The 18,745-nt window shown below is 36.7% G+C and overlaps 1 protein-coding gene across 4 annotated transcripts in view; it reads right to left on the bottom strand.

Moving 5' to 3' along the window:
* Positions 1-7,966: 7,966 nt before the first annotated feature.
* The window catches only part of LOC145991003 (hormone receptor 4-like), a 348,060-nt gene continuing 337,281 nt past the window's right edge, over positions 7,967-18,745 (bottom strand). For all 4 annotated transcript variants that reach the window (XM_083126656.1, XM_083126659.1, XM_083126658.1 and 1 more), the window contains exons 11-13: positions 15,949-16,141; positions 12,928-13,055; positions 7,967-10,009 (exon numbers count right to left, since the gene is read on the bottom strand). In XM_083126656.1, the coding sequence (XP_082982782.1) occupies positions 9,929-10,009; positions 12,928-13,055; positions 15,949-16,141 (402 nt within the window). In that variant the 3' untranslated portion in view covers positions 7,967-9,928. The remainder of the gene's footprint in view (positions 10,010-12,927; positions 13,056-15,948; positions 16,142-18,745) is intronic.

The raw sequence follows: 18,745 nt of genomic DNA, 5'->3' as shown, positions 1-18,745 counted from the left end.
AACCATTTTTGTGTAGGCTACAGCATATTGTGAATTGAAATGGGTCTGATCAATAGGAGACATTAACTGTTTCATTTTACACCATACCATAGCATCAGGTGCAAAATTAATTTTCCAAGCTCCTGTGTGAGTTTAATAACAATTTTAAGTGCAATTTTCAAACAGTTATTCAATATATATCTCGTGTTAGAAACACATTTCATGGGAATGAGAAGTTCTGTGTTACTCAGAGAAAAGATATTGCAATGACATTCTAGTTGTGATACTAAAGGTGCCAAGTGTACTTTGTTTTGTATGAATGTGTGTAACGTCAAACAATTGGCAGGTTTGGTCATTGTGCTTTCGTTTAATTTGTTTGCAGTGGCTCTTTGAAAGCACAGTGATATATTTCTTTTCCACATGTAATCGAGTCTTTTATAAGTGAATTCAAAATACTTACTTGCATCTAGAACCTTCTGTATTCCCGCTGCTCTAAACTTCGCTTCTGTGACATACATTTTTCTGTTTAATGCCAAAACATAAACATAAGAAATTTAAGGATCTCAATAATAGAATGTGATGAAAATTGCCTTGTGGTGTGGTATTGTGATAAAGATAGAAGAAAATATGTGTGTCTTCATTAGAATGTAGGCAATAACATGCTTGCTTGCAAGGAATTTAATATACGTTACATTGAAAGCAATTGTGCACAGTGCCCATTCAATTACATTTCGTAATCCTGAAGCATTTTTCAGAATACATTTAATGTGGTTCAAATGTTTTATTTGATACCTTGACCTTACTGAATCTTGTACAAGATATTGTGTACTTTAGTTTTTAATTTTCCTGTGCTTATTATGTCTTTGCTTTGATAAAGAATTGAGGAAAACTAGGTGTTCTTGGGTATGCATGGATTTAGATGTTCCTAAATTCGCTTTCATACATTCCAGATTTAATATTTTTAAGAAGCGGTAACATTTGAAACTATCCCTGATCTCATCTTGCAAGATGGTAGCTTAGTATACAAAATTCTGTGAAAAATGTTTTTAATGTGAAGTTTTAACAAAATTCTGTCATATCAATAGAAATATTATTTATCCTTTTAACATATAAGCTTTAACACTCTATAAGCATTGGAACCAAATTGTATGTACTTGCCTGAGTACCAGTGGAATTCTGCATTTTGTAATATTTAATGAACCTTTTAATAATTTATTGTTTATTAGCATAAAACTCTATTTCAGTTAGGTAAAGTGTAGAGGTTTTTCAACATGTAAATGAACATTGTTTATGTGATAGGCTAAAGTCACATTTAATCTAATCTAAACTAACCTCCATCTGAATTGTTTTTGTTGCTGGGAAAGAAAAGGTTATTTCTGAACTGTAGAGGAGAGAATTTTTGTTTGAGTTAATTTTGTTCATCAGAGTTGTTGTCACATCCCATTGAGGTGCTTAAAAATATATCTATATATTATTTGGAAAGATTTTGAAACACAACTTTGTACATACATTTAAAAAATGTGAAAAATAGAACTGTAATGTTTGTTGTACATACATTATTTCTATTGAACTTGGGTAGAACCAGAGAATACTTTATCAAGAGACATTGCATTAGTGTAGATATCAAAGTGGCCAAACAATTGCTCAGTTTTTTTCCCAATTGCTCTCTTTTCTTTTAAGTAAGCCATTACAACCCTCCTCCTGAAACAAAATTGCTCTTCATGTTTGGGGAATAAAAGATACAGTAGTATAATCATTACACATAATCAAATTACTAACTTTGTCCGCAAGACTTTTAATTGTTCTATTAATGTTGGTCTCTCCTGCCACCATCCACTTGAGAACTTGTTGCAGTGAGTAATAATTTGATTACGTGTATTGATAATTGCTGCTGTTAAAGTATTTGCAAGAATATAAATATACATATGGATCTACGAGGTGCATCCAGAAAGTAAGTTCCGATGGTGACGAGTGGTCAGAGCGGGATGCGCTCGCAGGAATGGAGGAGGAACACTTAGCCATAACCTGGCGCGAGTGCAGTTGTGTGGGGTCAGTGGTGAGAGAACTGTGGTAGGGGAAACATGGCTGCGCACATACAGTCTCCCGCCGAGTGCGAGGTATGAACGGTAATCAGGTTTCTCCATGCTAAGAAGCTATCGGAGGCAGTGATCCACCGGCCAGTTGTGTGAACTGTATGGACAGAATGTCATGAGTGAAGGAATGGTCCGAAGATGGTGCAGAAAATTCACAGCAGGCTGCACCAATTTGCACGACGAACACCGCAGTGGCCGACCATCCATGGTGATGCCTGAATTGGAGGAAAGTGTGCAGCAAGCAGTGCTGCAGAACCGGCAGTTCACAATGTCCCGAACTCTCACGTCAGTTTCTGCAGATCTCCTGTTCCCTGCTGCATGAGATCGTCACCCAGCGACTGCAGTTTTGCAAGTTGTGTGCATGATGGGTTCCCAAACAACTGACAGCGGAGCACAAGAGGAAATGCCTAGCGTCCGCTTTGACCTTCCTGCTGCTCTAGCACCTGGAAGGTAACCAGTTAACTCGATTGCATCGTCACCGGGGACGAAACATGGGTGTCCTACGTGACGCCTGAAACTAAGCAACAGTCCATGCACTGACGACATAGCGGTTCGCCCGTCAAGATAAAATTCAAACAAACATAGTCTGCCCGAAAAGTGTTTTGCACGGTCTTCTGGGACCAATAGGGTATCCTCCTCATCCTGTTCTTACCCCAGGGTCACACCATCACTGCCGAACGCTATTGTGACCCTTTGCGGCAACTGCGGAGGGTGATTTAGAACAAGAGACGTGGAATGCTGAGCACAGGAATAACGCATGCCCCTATACAGCAAGGCTCACGCAGGCTACTCTGCAGCAATATGGTTGGGATATCTTTGGCCACCCCCCCTACAGCCCCAACCTCGCACCCAGCAACTTCCATCTGTTTCTCCACCTGAAACTATTTCTGGCCGGACAACGTTTCGACAGCGCAGCCGAGTTGCAGGCGGGTGTGACATCCTGGCTCCAGTCCTTGGTGGCAGAATTCTTTGACACAGAAATACAAAAGCTGGTGCCGCGTTACGACAAATGCCTCAACAAGGATGGTGCATATGTTGAAAAGTAGGTTATTATATTGTATTATAAAATGGTTTGTGTGGTTCAGAACTTGAATATGATGCATAAAAACTAAATCACTTCTGCCTGGAAGTTGTATTGATTAATATGACCAATGCTTGAAATTACAGTTCAATACTACAGCATTTACAGTACATAAAAATAGACATACATACTTACAGGATGGTTTTTCGTATTATAATTAGTGCATTTTGAGTAGATTTGGTTTCTTACATTTGGTCGCTTCATTGTTTCTGTACTTTTCTTCCTCTCCTGTGTGAATGCAATATGAAACGAGCTTCACAAAATAGCAACTTATATGAGGGTGATTAATAGGCTATTTCTTTTAATTTATTTTCAAAGTGCTGAGGTTTAAATTTTGTTTATTTTCTAATGGAATTACGCGGCAAGAGAAGCTTCAACCAAAGAAGGAGTCCATACATAAGCTATTTAAAGATTTCATCTTTGAAACGCTTCAGTGCACTACTTTTGAAGAATAACACAAAATAACATTAATACGAATAATTAATAATATTTGTATCTTTGAATGTTACCAAGAAAGGGATCCTTCCAGTTGTATACCTTCCCACAATGTAGTAATTTGCATATTAGAAAATCAAGATTTTTTTTAATAAAGAAAGAGAGAAAGAGCCAAAAAGAAAGGTATCCCAATTCATGCCTCAATTAATTAAAGATATATTTGTATACAGAGCACTTGTATTTTTATTTATATTTTCTTATAAATACGAAGAAACTAGTACTCACTTTTATCCGTGAAGCTGTTTTTTCTTTTTCGATTAATTTCAGTGGCCACTGCCACCATCCTCGGAACTTGTGCTGTACTGTTGCTTGGCATGCATCTTTTGTTTGTAGTTCTCTGGCTGCCGCTAGGTGCGCTGTTGTTAACTGTGCATCTTGGTCTGTGTTGTCTGCTCAACAGCGCATCTTGGTCTGTGTTGTCTGCTATTTCCAGGCGATAACTGTTGTAGTAGGGGAATCCAAGTGTGGTGCGCTTGCCCGCTATCGATGTTTAGCTTGTGCGGGAAGTGCATTATGGCGTGCGTTTCCTTGATTTTGGTGTCTACGAGCGTGTGGATAGTGTGTTTGACTTGAACCTTTTGAATTTTATGGCTATTGTATTTGATATGTTTAGCAAGACCAGTAGTGGGTTGGGCTTTTTTCGCATCTGCTAGGTGCTGTTGGATTCTTTCATTGACCGATCTGATGGACGTGCCGATGTAATGTGCCTTTCATTCACACTCTGCATCCTATATACCTGGGTTATCAAGGGGGAGAGGAAGTACCGCTTGTGTTTGTTCAGTTTATCAGCTATTTTGGAATTGGGTTTGTGAGCTACTTTGATGCCATATGGGAGAAGGGCTTTGGGTATGCAGTTGGAAGTGGTGGGGTGGTAGGGGAAGGCAAACCATTTGTATTGGCCGCTGGGGGTTGATTGTGGCTGGGTTGCTTGCAGATGGGTTGATTGTGTCTGACCTGTATTTCTGCTTTACTGTACCAAGTGGAAAGTTGTGTTTCTGTGTAGCCATGTTTCAGGGCTATTTCAGCGATGGTGGCTATCTCTTCTCGTAGATCCTCTTCTCTGCCACAGTAGAGAACTACAAACAAAAGACGCATGCCAAGCAACAGTACAGTGCAAGTTCCGAGGATGGTGGCAGTGGCCACTGAAATTAATCGAAAAAGAGAAAACATCTTCGAGGATAAAAGTGAGTACTAGTTTCTCCGTATTTATATACTACCGCGTCTCTCTTTTCCCAATTATGAATATATTTTCTTATTTTCAATCGTTTTTCTAGCATTTTCACTAATCATGATGATGAGAAATTACTTAATATAGAAGAAACTATGCATGACAAGATACACAGCTTAAAACAAAAACACATTGTTTCCAATGTGCTAATGTAGGTCCTACGAGTCTCTCAAAATAATGTTGACTTCCAGAAATTCTGTTATGGCAGCCAGTCTGTTAGTCTGTAAATGACAGTATTATTTGTAGTAAAAATACTGCTAGTTCCATCATTTGAATTACATAAATTTTTTCTGCATGCAGCACTTTTTGCTCATGCTTGCCCATAAACTTATAGGCTGTAGTATGTAATTAATTTGTTCTTGGTGAATTATGTCCTAACACCTGTACCATTTGCAGAATACTATCTCCCCAATAGGAAACTTGCAAAAAGCATCACCCTGCTGTTTCTCATTCCCACTGTTAAACAGAGAAGCATCCCCCCACCCAGCTTCCCTAACACTTCAGCAAACGAACCCCACCTAAACATTTCCACTTCAAGGGCTGATGATAAGGGGAAGTTAATAAAGGGGCATGTATGGCCAGATCAGGAGTCTGACTGGAATCTTTGGTGCTGATCAGGGATGGCTCCAAGAGGGGCTTTTAAATTCGAGATAGGAACAAGAATAGACCCTTCAAGACTTGGTTTTGTTTCATTTATTTAAATTCTCATTTCTGCCACTTTTGGCTAACAATGAAGGATGAGTGATATGATGAAATTGATGGACGCTTACAAAAACCACCCATGCCCAGGCTGGGATTCGAACCTGGGACCAAGATTTTGTGTTCAATACTCTGTAAGGAATGCAATAACCATGGTCCTCGTGCAACTAGGTTATAAATTCCTCATCAGAGGCATATATTTTAGAGGCTATCTGTGCTACCTGCGATGCCCAAGCTCGGAAAAAAAAAATCGATTGGAAAATGTGCATAAAATTGTTCATTTCTATGAGAAGATGATGGCATTTCAGGAGTTTGCACAGGCACACTTATTTCTTACGAGTTGGCAATATTGCCAGCTTTCTTTGAAATTTGCGAAACTTAAAAGAAGCACGGAAGGGGGTCCTGCGAGTTTAGCATGGCAGTCATCTAGCATGAATTCCATCAGTGTTGCAAACTCCTTGTTCCCAGCATGGAATCTTCACAGGAACCGGAAATTTTGGGGGGAGGAAAGGGGAAGAGGGTTGCTCTGTGCCAAGAACACCACTTGCAGACAATTTGGAGACAATGGGGGTAAGGCCACTGACTTCTTTAAACAACCAGAGTAGATGCAGGGGTGAGGGGAAGTTGGGGTTTGTTGGCTGTCCATTTATGGTTTATGCTTATGACCGCACCTAAAAATAACGCAACTGATAAATGACAGACAGTGCCACGTACTCTTGTTCTGTAGTTAGTGGCATCATGTTGGGTTCATTTCCTTGGGGCACGGAACTTTCTTTCAAGGCAGATCACTGTGTAGTGTGGGTAATGAGTGCGTGGATTATATTTTTGTGAATGACATGTGCTGTGTTGTGTAGTGAACTATATGAATGACATAATTAACGAGCAATTTACTAAGCTTGTGTGTGATACGAACCACTGTGTGCCTTCACCAGGTATTGAACTTGGGACCCTTTGATTACAAGGTGACAACATTGCCCGAAAAATGAACAAGAAACCCCCTCCTTACCCACAATCAAATTTTTGTCCATTCGAAGATTATGACAGTGAGATAGCCCAGTTTCTGTACCCATATACTTGAATTCCCCCCCACAAACACACACCATTTTGAAGCAAGTACAAACTTATTCCTCCAATGCCCCTTACAACAAGTCCATCGCGAAATGTTATATAAAACCCTACTGACTAGGTGTTCCATTTCCGGTGTCAATCCAAACCCTGATAAGTTAGCCTCGAACACCCATCATGTGTATGCTGTATAGCTTCGTACGGAAACACATCATCGCCATGTAAACAACAAACACACACAAGGAAATCCAAAGTGTAACATACCCACCAGGATACCCTCCCACAGTGCAAATCATGAGTGAAAGTGTCATAAGGAACAACGAGGATGAAGACACGGAGAAGTAGGATCAAATAAAGCAGTACCGATGGCTAGAAACCACCAAGAATAGGCAGTGCGAGCCACAATAAAGCAACAACAACTACCATCAACTTATTCCCATAATACATTGAAAAATGAATGTAATATATAATATAAAACAACATAACATATAATATAAAACAGAAAATTACATTAGTTTAAATATGTATTAATTGAATTTTGGAATGTTAAATGTTCACTATTGCATTTGTATGTAATTGTAGAGAAATGAAATAATGAAGATGACTCTTTGTTCTAATGAATGAAGTTCCAGTTAAAATTTAATTTCTTAACACCCTGTTTTTGCCAGCATCAGCCACAGCACAGTGACAAAAGCTACAAGGGAATCTCAATATACTAATATTACTTATTAAATCCACCTCCTGAAGAAGACCTTGCTATGAGGTCGAAATGGTGAAGACGACCTCACTTTAAGGTTGAAACGTCACATTTATGATGTGTTTATTTGAGACATTTTCTGCCTTGGTCAGCATTTTGAGTGTTTTATTATTATTGTTGAAAGGTGAATTTAATAAGTAAGATTAGTATATTGAGATTTCCTTGTAGCTTTTGTCACTGTGCTGGTGCACCATAAATGTGACATTTCAACTTTATTGCAAGGTTTTCTTCAGAGTCTGAAGAAGACCTTGCTGTAAGATTGAAATGCCGAAGAAGACCTTGCTGTAAGATTGAAATGCCGAAGAAGACCTTGCTGTAAGATTGAAATGCTGAAGAAGACGTTGCTGTAAGGTTGAAACGTCACATTTATGGTGCGTTTATTTGACAATATTTACTACCTTGGTCAGCATTTTGAGTTTTATTAAACATGGAAACAAGTGTTAATAGTGTTAATAATACTACGTAAGAAAATTAGTTACACATTCCTAAAAGTCTAAAGAGTTATAATAGATATACAACTCACTATGGCTTGTTTCATATAATAAAGGAACACAAAATTATAATCCATATTCTACTTCATAAATTTATTTAAATACACAAGCATCAACATTTTTAATCTTTACAAGATTTTTCTACAATGCTACATACTTCAGAACCCCTAACACAGAAAACTTAACAACCAGAATATTCATAAAATTATTTTCTGTATTGGAAAAATTGACAAACCATACCGCAGTTCAGTGTTACTGTATGTTAAGGAAGTGTGGGATGCATTTTATAATATGCTGTGAATTTATATATATATTTTACAAGTGGATTGTGTTTGTTTTTGTGTACATAAAGAACATTGATATTTTAAGTTTTTTTTGTAGAAAAAGTAACAATTTTTTTGAAATGATGTTCGTGTAACAAAAACAATTTATATTTTGAAGTACCTTTTTCCTATGGCAGGGATAGTATGGGAGAAACAGGTTAAAAAAAATAACTTATTACTGTCGAACTGGAAATAAATATATCGGCACTGCCAGTCACTATTCTTCAACAAAGAACAACAGCCTGTATTCCCACCTTCCGTTGCGCATTCTTCAAAAGGAATATCTAAATTTGATGTCATATATTTGTATGTGAGCCGTAGGAACAGTAACAATACCAACTTGCATAGAATATATCCAGAAAAATACTTTTTTAAATTTTCTTTTGCAAAGAATTTTGTGTTCACTTGTAAGATTTCTTTAATATACTGAACTCCAGCTGGTGCAGCCAAGAGACTTTTGAAGTTTAAAAACAACACAAACAAGGCAACAATAGAGCTTTAGAAGCTCTTATAATCTCTCTTTTTCATCAAAACTATTCAATTTTTTATAGTCTTCAGACATAACCATCATAGTTTTATTATTTTACAGAAACCACATGCCATTTCCCCTAGAAAAGACAGCAGACCAGTTTTTCTCAACTATGCTACAGCATGAAGCAGTGCTCAGAGATGGGGAGAAAAAATAACAACCTTTGCAATGACTAAATAATTCATCTAAATTTCAAATATAAATCTGTATGTGACATACGCTTCTTTGTTTTTATTCTACCGTGTCATGAATTAAAGATGAAGAAATCAGCTTGAAAAGTTACATGAGACAGAATGTATTAATATTGGATATCTTAACTCGATTTACAATACTGACAATAAACATACAATCTTTTATACACAGAAATGTGAAAGTTAATGCGGCACTTTGTACTTGCTACATCTGGCCGTTGACTACCAGAAGTAACAACAGGGTTCATCCCCATTTTTTTTTTTTCAATATTTCCATATTCTTTGATCTTCACAATCATGAGGAAATCGAAAAGTGTTGATTATTTCACACAATAATATTCATAATAAGGAACATTTCTGAACACCATTACACTGGTAACTTAAAAAAAGAATGTTTTTTCCAGCATACACATAAAAAACATTCACTCACATTGCACGGATACAGGAAGCCAAGCACAATCACTGAAATGTACACAACTGTATTTTTTCCCTTCAAAGTTAGAGCTTGAACATTGTCTTGCCTTCTTTTTTTCTTACTTGCTTGATTTTCGTGATCTTACTCCATCCACTGGGAATAAGGTGCCCCTCGATCGTACTGTTCTAGAAATTTGAATGTGTAATGGCCTAGGTAACACTGATTGACGTCACAATATGGGCTTTGCTATGCTTCCTCAAAATATACTAAAAATGCCTCACTCAACATCCGTCCCATTCAACTTTCGAGTTCCACATTCTTTCATTCAGAACCTTCGCAAATTTAGAAAAACACGAACTGTACACATCACTGGATCACAATCTCCATTTCTTCCTTCACTGTAGAGCTTGTAAGTTGCACTCTAAAAAATGAAAAAAGTCACACCACATTGTAATAACATTACAATAAACACAACAAACTCCATTCTTCTAGAAAAATTGGTACTTCTCATGGTGTTGCTGTGCAAATTCTCAGCTTCTGGTAATGATTTCTTTCTGCAGGTTTTCCCACATTAAAGAAATACTATCTTTGGATAGCAGAATTCAGTAAAAAGGGAACATAAAACATCTTACTCTCCAATAGCAATGCAGCTGCAGATTGCACCTGGAAAAAGCAGAAAAAGTAATACGTAAAAAAAAACCTGTTACATCACATATCATCAACCTTTTTGTTAAAAACCACACAAAACGAATAAACAGCACGATTCGAGACACTGTCCAAGCTTTTGACTCCATCTCGGAGTCATCATCATGGCTGGTCGAGAGACTGCAAAGAAGATGTGAGGTTCCATGATGGCATTACTTGCTAGGTCTGCCGAAAGATGTCGTTGCAGTCTTGGTAAGTTCCAGGTTGTTCCGATTGGTGGATGAAGAGGATGAGTTTTTCAGTTTAACTGTTGCACCATGATAAATAGATTCCCACAAAAATTGTCGACATTATTTGTATTTTTAATCATGTGTACACCTTCCTTAACGTCCTGTAGCATGTGCCACATATATATATACAGGATGGGACACATTTTATTTTGTATTTTAAGACAATAGGGATATTCTAACATTTTTTAAATGCCGTGTATTTGGAAGCTAGAACTTAGGAGTTAATATTAATTAGTTCTTCATTTTATTGTTCCACTTAATTATGCTGCTGTGGGCTCCAACAATGTTTCAAGAAGCGCCAATCACCATCTTGGAAGGCATCTCTGTGCTGTGAAAAACTATCAAGTGCTGTGAAAAACTATCATGAGACAGCAAATGTCGACAAGAAAGCTTCATCTTGGGAACTTCGAACGTCTCGTAATGCAAAGAACATTGAACAACGTGTGGCGAATACAATTGAACAAAGTCTCAACCATAACAGTCACTGCTGAGCACTAACAACATGTCAATCATGTTTCTTGTTCCTCTAGCCCCACAGGACTAGTTCCTGTAGGATTACCTAAAGGAAAGGGTGTACACAACGAGACCCTAAATAATTGCTGAACTCAAGAGAAACATCTGGAAGAACATGGAGGCTATTCCAGCGATTTGCTATGCTGCATTATGGAAAGTATGACTTTGAGAGCCCAAGAATATTCTCCTCAAGGTGATGCCCATCTATGGGATGTTATATCTGCTGTACACTCCCATATGTTGGTTATGTTTCACACATAGTACTTAATAATCATAGGATGAAAGTAGGAAAGAAAGTTCTTCCAGGTTGGCCAAACTCATCATCGAAACCAAACACCAATTACCACAAGATTGTTTCCTTTTTTGCACATGCTAAAGGAAAAATGGAATGGGACATTAAGGAAGGAGTACACATGATTAAGAATACAAATAATCTTGACAACTTTTGTGGCAATCTTTATCATGGTACAACACAGTTAAACTGAAAAACTCATCCTCTTCATCCATCAATCAGAAAAAACTGGAACTTATCAACACTGCAAGACCACAACGACATCTTCCAGCAGACATAGCAAGTAATGCCATCAAAACAGTGACTGAATCTTCTCGACCAGCCCTGATTATGACTCCGAGATGGAGTCAAAAGCTTGGATAGACTTTTTTAAAGTGTCTTGTATCATGCTGTTTATTTAATTTCCAAGTTTTTTTTTTTAAAAAAACTAAAACACTTAAACATTAGTTCTTGAAACATTAAAGCGAAACTTGAAGCTTGTTGGCTCGAATTTCTGCAGAAATTATTTTTTCTTGGAGAAAGTCCATGGTGGTGACATAGTGAGCACATTGCAGCAATGTGTATTGGTTTCTTTTTGGGACAAGCACTAGGTTTATCGACAGCTTAGAAAATATAGTTCTTACTTGATACACTGACGCTGGATAAGTTTCCTGTTTAAGAGTAACTTAGTAGTATAATTGAAATTCACATTTTCATTTCAATTTGTACATAGCAAATGCATTATGTAATTTGAATTTGTACTTTGTGGGGCATTTTAAAGATTTGTAAAGTTGTACTCTTCCAAAATATGTATATGTGTAAATAATTGCAAATAATTTGCAAATCATGAGCTCTGTTCAGCATACTAAGGAGAAAGATTATTTCATATGACAAATATTAAGTCAGTGCAAGAATGATGGAAATAGCCACATGATCACTTATTCCCTATTCACAGCTAAGTTCTATTCTGAAGGACACTTAGTAATCCACTCTATTTCTATCTTTGATAATACAGAAATCTTAATTTATCTCAAAGGAGATGTTCTAAACTTTGCTTATCCCATGGGGCTTGAGATAACATGTTGCTACATTTGCTCTTTTTTTTTTCCTTTTGCAGTAGAAGGTTCTAGCAGTGTTTATCCAAAATCTCAGTTATACAGCACTGAACTTTTTTGTTATAAACTAAACACAACATAAACTAACCATTACTAAATTATTATGATTAAGATGGTCCTAGAGTATCAATTAGGGATGGGACTGATTAATCGGTACTCTATCGGTATCGGCCGATATAGGCATATCGGTTTATCGGTAAAATTACCGATTATTTTACCGATCCAATATATTGATAAATATCTGATAATTTAGTGCAAAATTCTGCCATTTTGTTGTAATTATTATGGATAATCTCCATGCCCTTCTTTCTAAAAAAGTAAATGTCTAAATATTCAACTTCTTTTGCACTGCAGTCACCACGAAACACACATTTATCAAGGAGATCAATGAACATTTCAGGTTCTTCAAGGACAATTTCGGATCGGTAGAATATCGGTTATCGGTATTGGTAAATTTTATATCGGTACTTTATCGGTATCGGTACAGAAAATTTCATATCGGCCCATCCCTAGTATCAATCTTCAAAGCAAATTCGCCCGGATGACAGAGATGCAATGTAGCTACGATAAAAATTCACAACTTTCATGTTTCCAATTGAGCAAGCACATTTCCATTTCGATTTAACAACCTGTAAAGTTACTGAATACATTACAGAAATTCACATGCACAGTAAGCGAATCAAATATATATGTATGTATGTACGTATGTGTGTGTGTGAGAGCGAGAGAACAAAATTAATTCTCTACCTCTGGTAATCGGACTAGCAATTCTTGGAATCGGCTGGGCTGTTGGTGAAAATTATGTTCCACAAAACTCCTTAGGCAAGCCATATACCGTTCCTGGATTGACTCCAGTTCAGCAGAACTCCCCCGGCCTGTAAGAATAGTTAAATAAGAAAAATGAATTATTCAATGAACGTTATTCACATAAGTTGGACAGTTTAAGTGTGGTTTAAGTGTGTGCCACTTTATCTTAACAGAAGTGTGTACATACAGTGTGCTAAATACTGTATCCTAATCTACCTAAAAATTATGCTGATCTTTGTTCATTATTATTTTTAATACAATGAGAGACAATAACAATGCCACTGTGTAACAGCACAACACTGGCAAAATCATTTTGTTACATAATAAAATAATAATTATGATAAAATGAATGCCTGTATGATAACTATTTGGATTCTGCAGATAAAAATATGATAGCAAGGAAGAGGGATTACAGATTAGTGATTATCAACTTTGAAGGGAAATATGAGAAAACTTCTCCTGAGCAGAAAGAGTTATTAAAAACTTTTTCATAGAATAGAAGTGATCTGGCTAAAGTGCAATTTCAAATGACATGTTTTGATTCTACGACTGGAAAATTAGATTGAATTGACATACACTAATAAGGTTCTTCCCAGTAAATATCTAATTCACTTTCAATCTACCAAAGTTAATTCTCATCCTAGGTTTCATTGCTATTTATGAAGCAATATTTATGGTAATTATGTGATTAAAATTTCCTTCCTCTATGTGGAACATAGCTTTAGGAAGCTCAAGTCAAGACCTGTAGAATGAGGGCCAGAAGCAGGGTGGAACATAAAAATTGGTTAAGGAAACCAAATTGCTTCAATGGCAATAGAGATAAAGAAAAAATAAATAAGTATTAGCAGCACTGATGAGACGTAACTTGAAAATTCTTGATGTAATCAGTACCTTGCTGTAATTTTGTGTTCAGCCAGCATCATAATATAAACTAGCAAGTTACTCAAATAGTGAAAAATATAAAAAATCGGAATGATGCAGTGACCATGTTGTGGCAATGAGGATGAAAGATGAGCAAAGTAGTAGTTAGAACAGACACAACCATTCGCATATCAAAAACACAAAGCAGACTAAGGAATCAAGGAATAAAATTATAGGTTACCAGAGGATTTTAGAAACCATGATCAAACTAAATTTAGAACCACAGTAAAGGCATTGCTAATGAAGATTTGTTCTACAGTGTAAAATATTTTTAACCCATTATATTTTTTATTCCATTTTTCAGTGAAATACTCATGTTTTTCTTCATGTAGATTAGGGCATTAAATAACTTGTTTGTAAACACAGAGAAACTAGTACTCACTTTATCTGCGAAACTGTTTTTTCTTCTTCGTTCTATTAATTTCAGTGTCCACTGCCCTTCTACAACAATTATCACCTGGAAATAGCAGACGACACGGACGCAGACGCACAGTTAACAACAGCACACCTAGCGGCAGCCAAAGAACTACAAACAAAAGATGCACGTCAAGCAACAGAACAGCAAGTTCCAACGAGGATGGTGGCAGTGGCCACTGAAATTAATAGAACGAAGAAGAAAAAACAGTTTCGCGGATAAAGTGAGTACTAGTTTCTCTGTAGTTACAAACTTAAGTTATTTCATGCCCTAATCTACATGGAGAAAAACATGAGTATTTCACTACCGTGTCTCTCTTTTCACAATTATGAATATGAATTAAGTTTGTAACTTTATCTATCATCATTATCTTTACTATACTCTGTTATTATCTTCTACTATTTTTTATAATGGCAATTACATATTATTTGGCATGCTGCTTTATAATTGTAATTGTGTACTAATTGTAGCCTCCAGATGATCCCCCACTAAGGAAATTTACATAAGCATCTCCCACCTACTGTATTATCTCCATGTTGACCCACTTATCCCCAAACTTGACCAAGCATCCTCCAGTTAGGAATTTCCACTTCAAGCCAGACCCATAGCTAAAATTGATCTCCAGAGGGGATTTGTAAACCAAGTCCATTTTTCAAAAGTTTAACAGTATTAAAATAAAGGTAAATTATGTGTGTGTGTGTGTGTGTGTGTGTGTGTGTGTGTGTGTGTGGAGGCAGGGGGGGATGGGGGACACTGAGTTAATATAAAATTTATAAATACACAAATCCTACAGTTTTTTCTATATCTTCTAAAACATCTCTTGAAGTATTAATTGACTGCTACTGACATCATTCCTTACTACACACTTCATACTACTTTTTGTGGTACAGATATTTATATCATACAAGAAAAATGTTCAATATTCAATCATAGTGCCTACCATACATTCCACCCCCAGCTGAAGCAATAAAACTCCTCTGTTCCCAAAACTTGGGAGCTGTTGACCTTTGACGCAAATATGGAAGGAATGTGGATTATGTCAGTCACATATTTCTGTTTAAAGGGGAGGCCGGCCGTAACAGGAGCGGCGAAGGTACATATAAAGAAGTTCCCTGGTGAAAGAACTTTCTAAATTCTTGAGAATCTTCTAAATACTTTCAGCTACTTAGACTTCTGCTCATAAACAAGATGAACGAATGTAATAGCTACTGTTCATGTTTTGTGAATTAATCCATATCTGCTGTCTACATTTTCACTCTTTACTGCAACCAAATTACACAAAATAATTTTGTGTGATGTCAAGAGGGCTGACGGCAGTGCCAGGTGGGGCTCAGCTTCAGGCCTGCTTCAAACACTCAGTGGATGGCAATCAACACAATAATACACACATGCCTTCACCTCTGTGCACATTATGCTGATTATTCTGACATGGAGATTGGCTATTCTCATCATCTTAAGCATAATTAACGATTAGACACAACTTCAAGCATGTAATTCACTGTTATGCATAAATCTAAACAGTTTCCTGTCATATAATATGTCAAGTCTAGTTCATGGACACAAATAATTTACAAAAAGTCATTGCATTTTATGCTTAACTATCTTATACAATGAATGAAACATACCCTGATTTAACATTGTAATAACTTTTAAGCAAACGTATTCTTCCATTTGGAGCTTTAGTCTTCGGAACATTAACGTCACATGAGTTATTTTCTCCACCATAAGTCCCACATCCTGCCGAAGTTGGTCCATTGTTATTGGACGTCCCATCATTGAAGTTAGGCACGTTTGCAATGTACAGAGGTTATTTGACACCTAGAAAAAATGCATGGGTATAAATGATGAATTCGAAAATATTACAAGCATCAAATCTACCATCACTGCAGTCCAGGAACAACTTGTTGTATTAGATTTACATACATTCATTCTTCAGGTAAGTCAAATTATTCACTCATTATCATTTGCTCGTTATTTTATCTGAAATTAAATTATATTTAATAGGGATGGGACCGATTAATCGGTACTCTATTGGTATTGGCTGATATAGGCATATCGGTGTATCGGTAAAATAATCAATTATTTTACCCATCCACTATATTGATAAATATCTGATAATTTAGTGCAAAATTCTGCCATTTTGGTGTAATTTTTATGGATAATCTCCATGCCCTACTTTCTAAAAAAGTAAATGTCTAAATATGCAATATCTTTTGCACAGCAGTCACCTTGGAACACACATTTATTAAGGTCAATGAACCTTTCAGGGACCATTTCTAGTTTTATATCGGATCGGTAGAATATCGGTTATTGGTATCGGTAAATTTTATATCGGTACTTTATCGGTATCGGCCAAAATTTCATATCGACCCATCCCTAATATAATGCTTCCACCTTTCCATTAAATGAACATATATGTGTATGGCAGGGTAGCTCGGTTACAGTATGACTGCCCACACTTATACAGTATGCATTGTGTTGTTTGCTCTGCTGCATACACCAGTGAAATAGTTTGCCTGAAACCGAATCCAATTTGGCCATACCCTTAGGGATGGACCACTATGAAATTTCTGCCTATAATGATGAAGTACATTTATAAAATTTATTGACACCAATAACCATGAGTGTAACGTGGGACCTAACTTTGGGGAAAGGGGGAACAGAATCAAACTTTGGGCTTAACTTTCGGGGGGTGGGGGTAGAATAAAAAAGGCAAACGGTCTACAAGTAAATGCTGAGAAAACTAAATGTATTTTAATTGGCTCACGGCAGCTCAAATCCACAACAGAGAAGTCCTCCATCCCGGACATTCTTGTAGACAGAAAACCCATTCTACTATCACTTTCAGTCAAAGACCTGGGAATTGTTGTGGACGAAAACCTCACCTGGAGTAACCATGTGAAGGCCATATGCAAAAAATATCACTGTATCGCCTTAAAAACATCTTACTGCAAGAGGTAAAGAAAACACTCGTGGAATCGCTAGTTTTGTTGCAAATAGACCTCAATGGTGTACTAGCAAGACGTCTACAGCGAATACAAAATGCATGTGTACATTTTATTTATAACATCAAATATTTTGACCACCTTACCCTGGCTTTCAAAGACCTAGGCTGGTTCGACCTTTTCAACACGCCGTCGCTTCCACGCTCTTACAGCACTGTACAAAATAGTGCATTCAAGAGAACCCCCTTATATACTTTCACGATTTCAACCCCTAAGCGCAGCACACACCTTTCCTACCCGTTCGCAAAACAACTGCTGTTCACCATCCCCTCCCACAAGTCAGCATTTTAAGGAAATTCCTTCATGGGCACTGCCACCAGAGCGTGGAACGACCTCCCAAATAACATAAGTAACTCTTCTTCTCTCTGCCAATTCAAATCAAAATTGAGAAATCATCTTCTGGAGTCAACTTACCACTACTGAAAACAAGGAAAGACAATAAAATGTATAACCATATGCAAGGTCTTTGAGTGAAAGAAAAGAGAAATGTTTAAGTTAGTTTGCCACCAGATGGCTTTGATTTGGAAAAAAGGGGCTTGGCTATGAAATACCAGAGGTTGGAGGAAAGCAAGCCTCGTGTGGGAACTTCACTTCCCACTGATTAGCTGAGGTTAAAGCAAGTTAAGTTGAGTTCTCCTTGAGTGTTGAAAGGGGTCATCTCGGAATGGAACAAAGTACAGGGAGTAGTTGTTTTGTAGTGGTTTAGTATTTTAAGTTTTTATGTAGTGTATTTAGTTGGTATTTTTAGTTAAAGCACAGCACTCTTTGTTCTATTCTGAGATAGGTCTTTTGGGGGAAAAATAAATATTAAAATTCGATATTAAATAATCCCCTTTTGGTTAAATAAAGTGTTAGGAAGTCTTAGTTATGTAAAGATTTAATTGTATTATTTAATTGCTTCTTGAATTTAGATTGGGGTTATATTCTTATTATCATCATTTTTGTAGTCTCAAGCCCTTCAGGCATGTTAGTAAATAAACCTCTTTGCTATCAAGCCATTTATGTATAATTCCTCTAAACCTACAATTTTACGGCTTAAGCCTTCCACTGCCATATCTTCATATTTTCTGCTAGGTTAATGTACCGACTTCAGTTGCAAGCCTTGTGTCCTAATGAAGGACAATATTTCTTAGTGACTAATTTTAAAGGACGTGCAACAAGAAGCTGGTCATACACGAAACCTTTCTTGATGTTAATTTGTAGGACAAACACAGACTTACTTTTCTGTATTTTCAGTATTTTTGTTGTGTGTATGTTCATGTTGTACGTGCATTTTCTTTTACGTTTCTTACAGTATATATGTGTATTTTTGTGTTTTTTTTTTTTTTGTGTTTTTGGTATTTTGATGTTTTATATTTCGCAAACTGTTAGATATTCAACTCAATTTGTAAAATGTAAAGTAGAGATGGTTAAGTGC

This window comes from Lepisma saccharinum, chromosome 8 (assembly GCF_977018435.1).
Source record: "Lepisma saccharinum chromosome 8, izLepSacc3.1, whole genome shotgun sequence".
Lineage (NCBI taxonomy): Eukaryota > Metazoa > Arthropoda > Insecta > Zygentoma > Lepismatidae > Lepisma > Lepisma saccharinum.
This window is presented reverse-complemented; position numbering and strand designations above follow the sequence as displayed.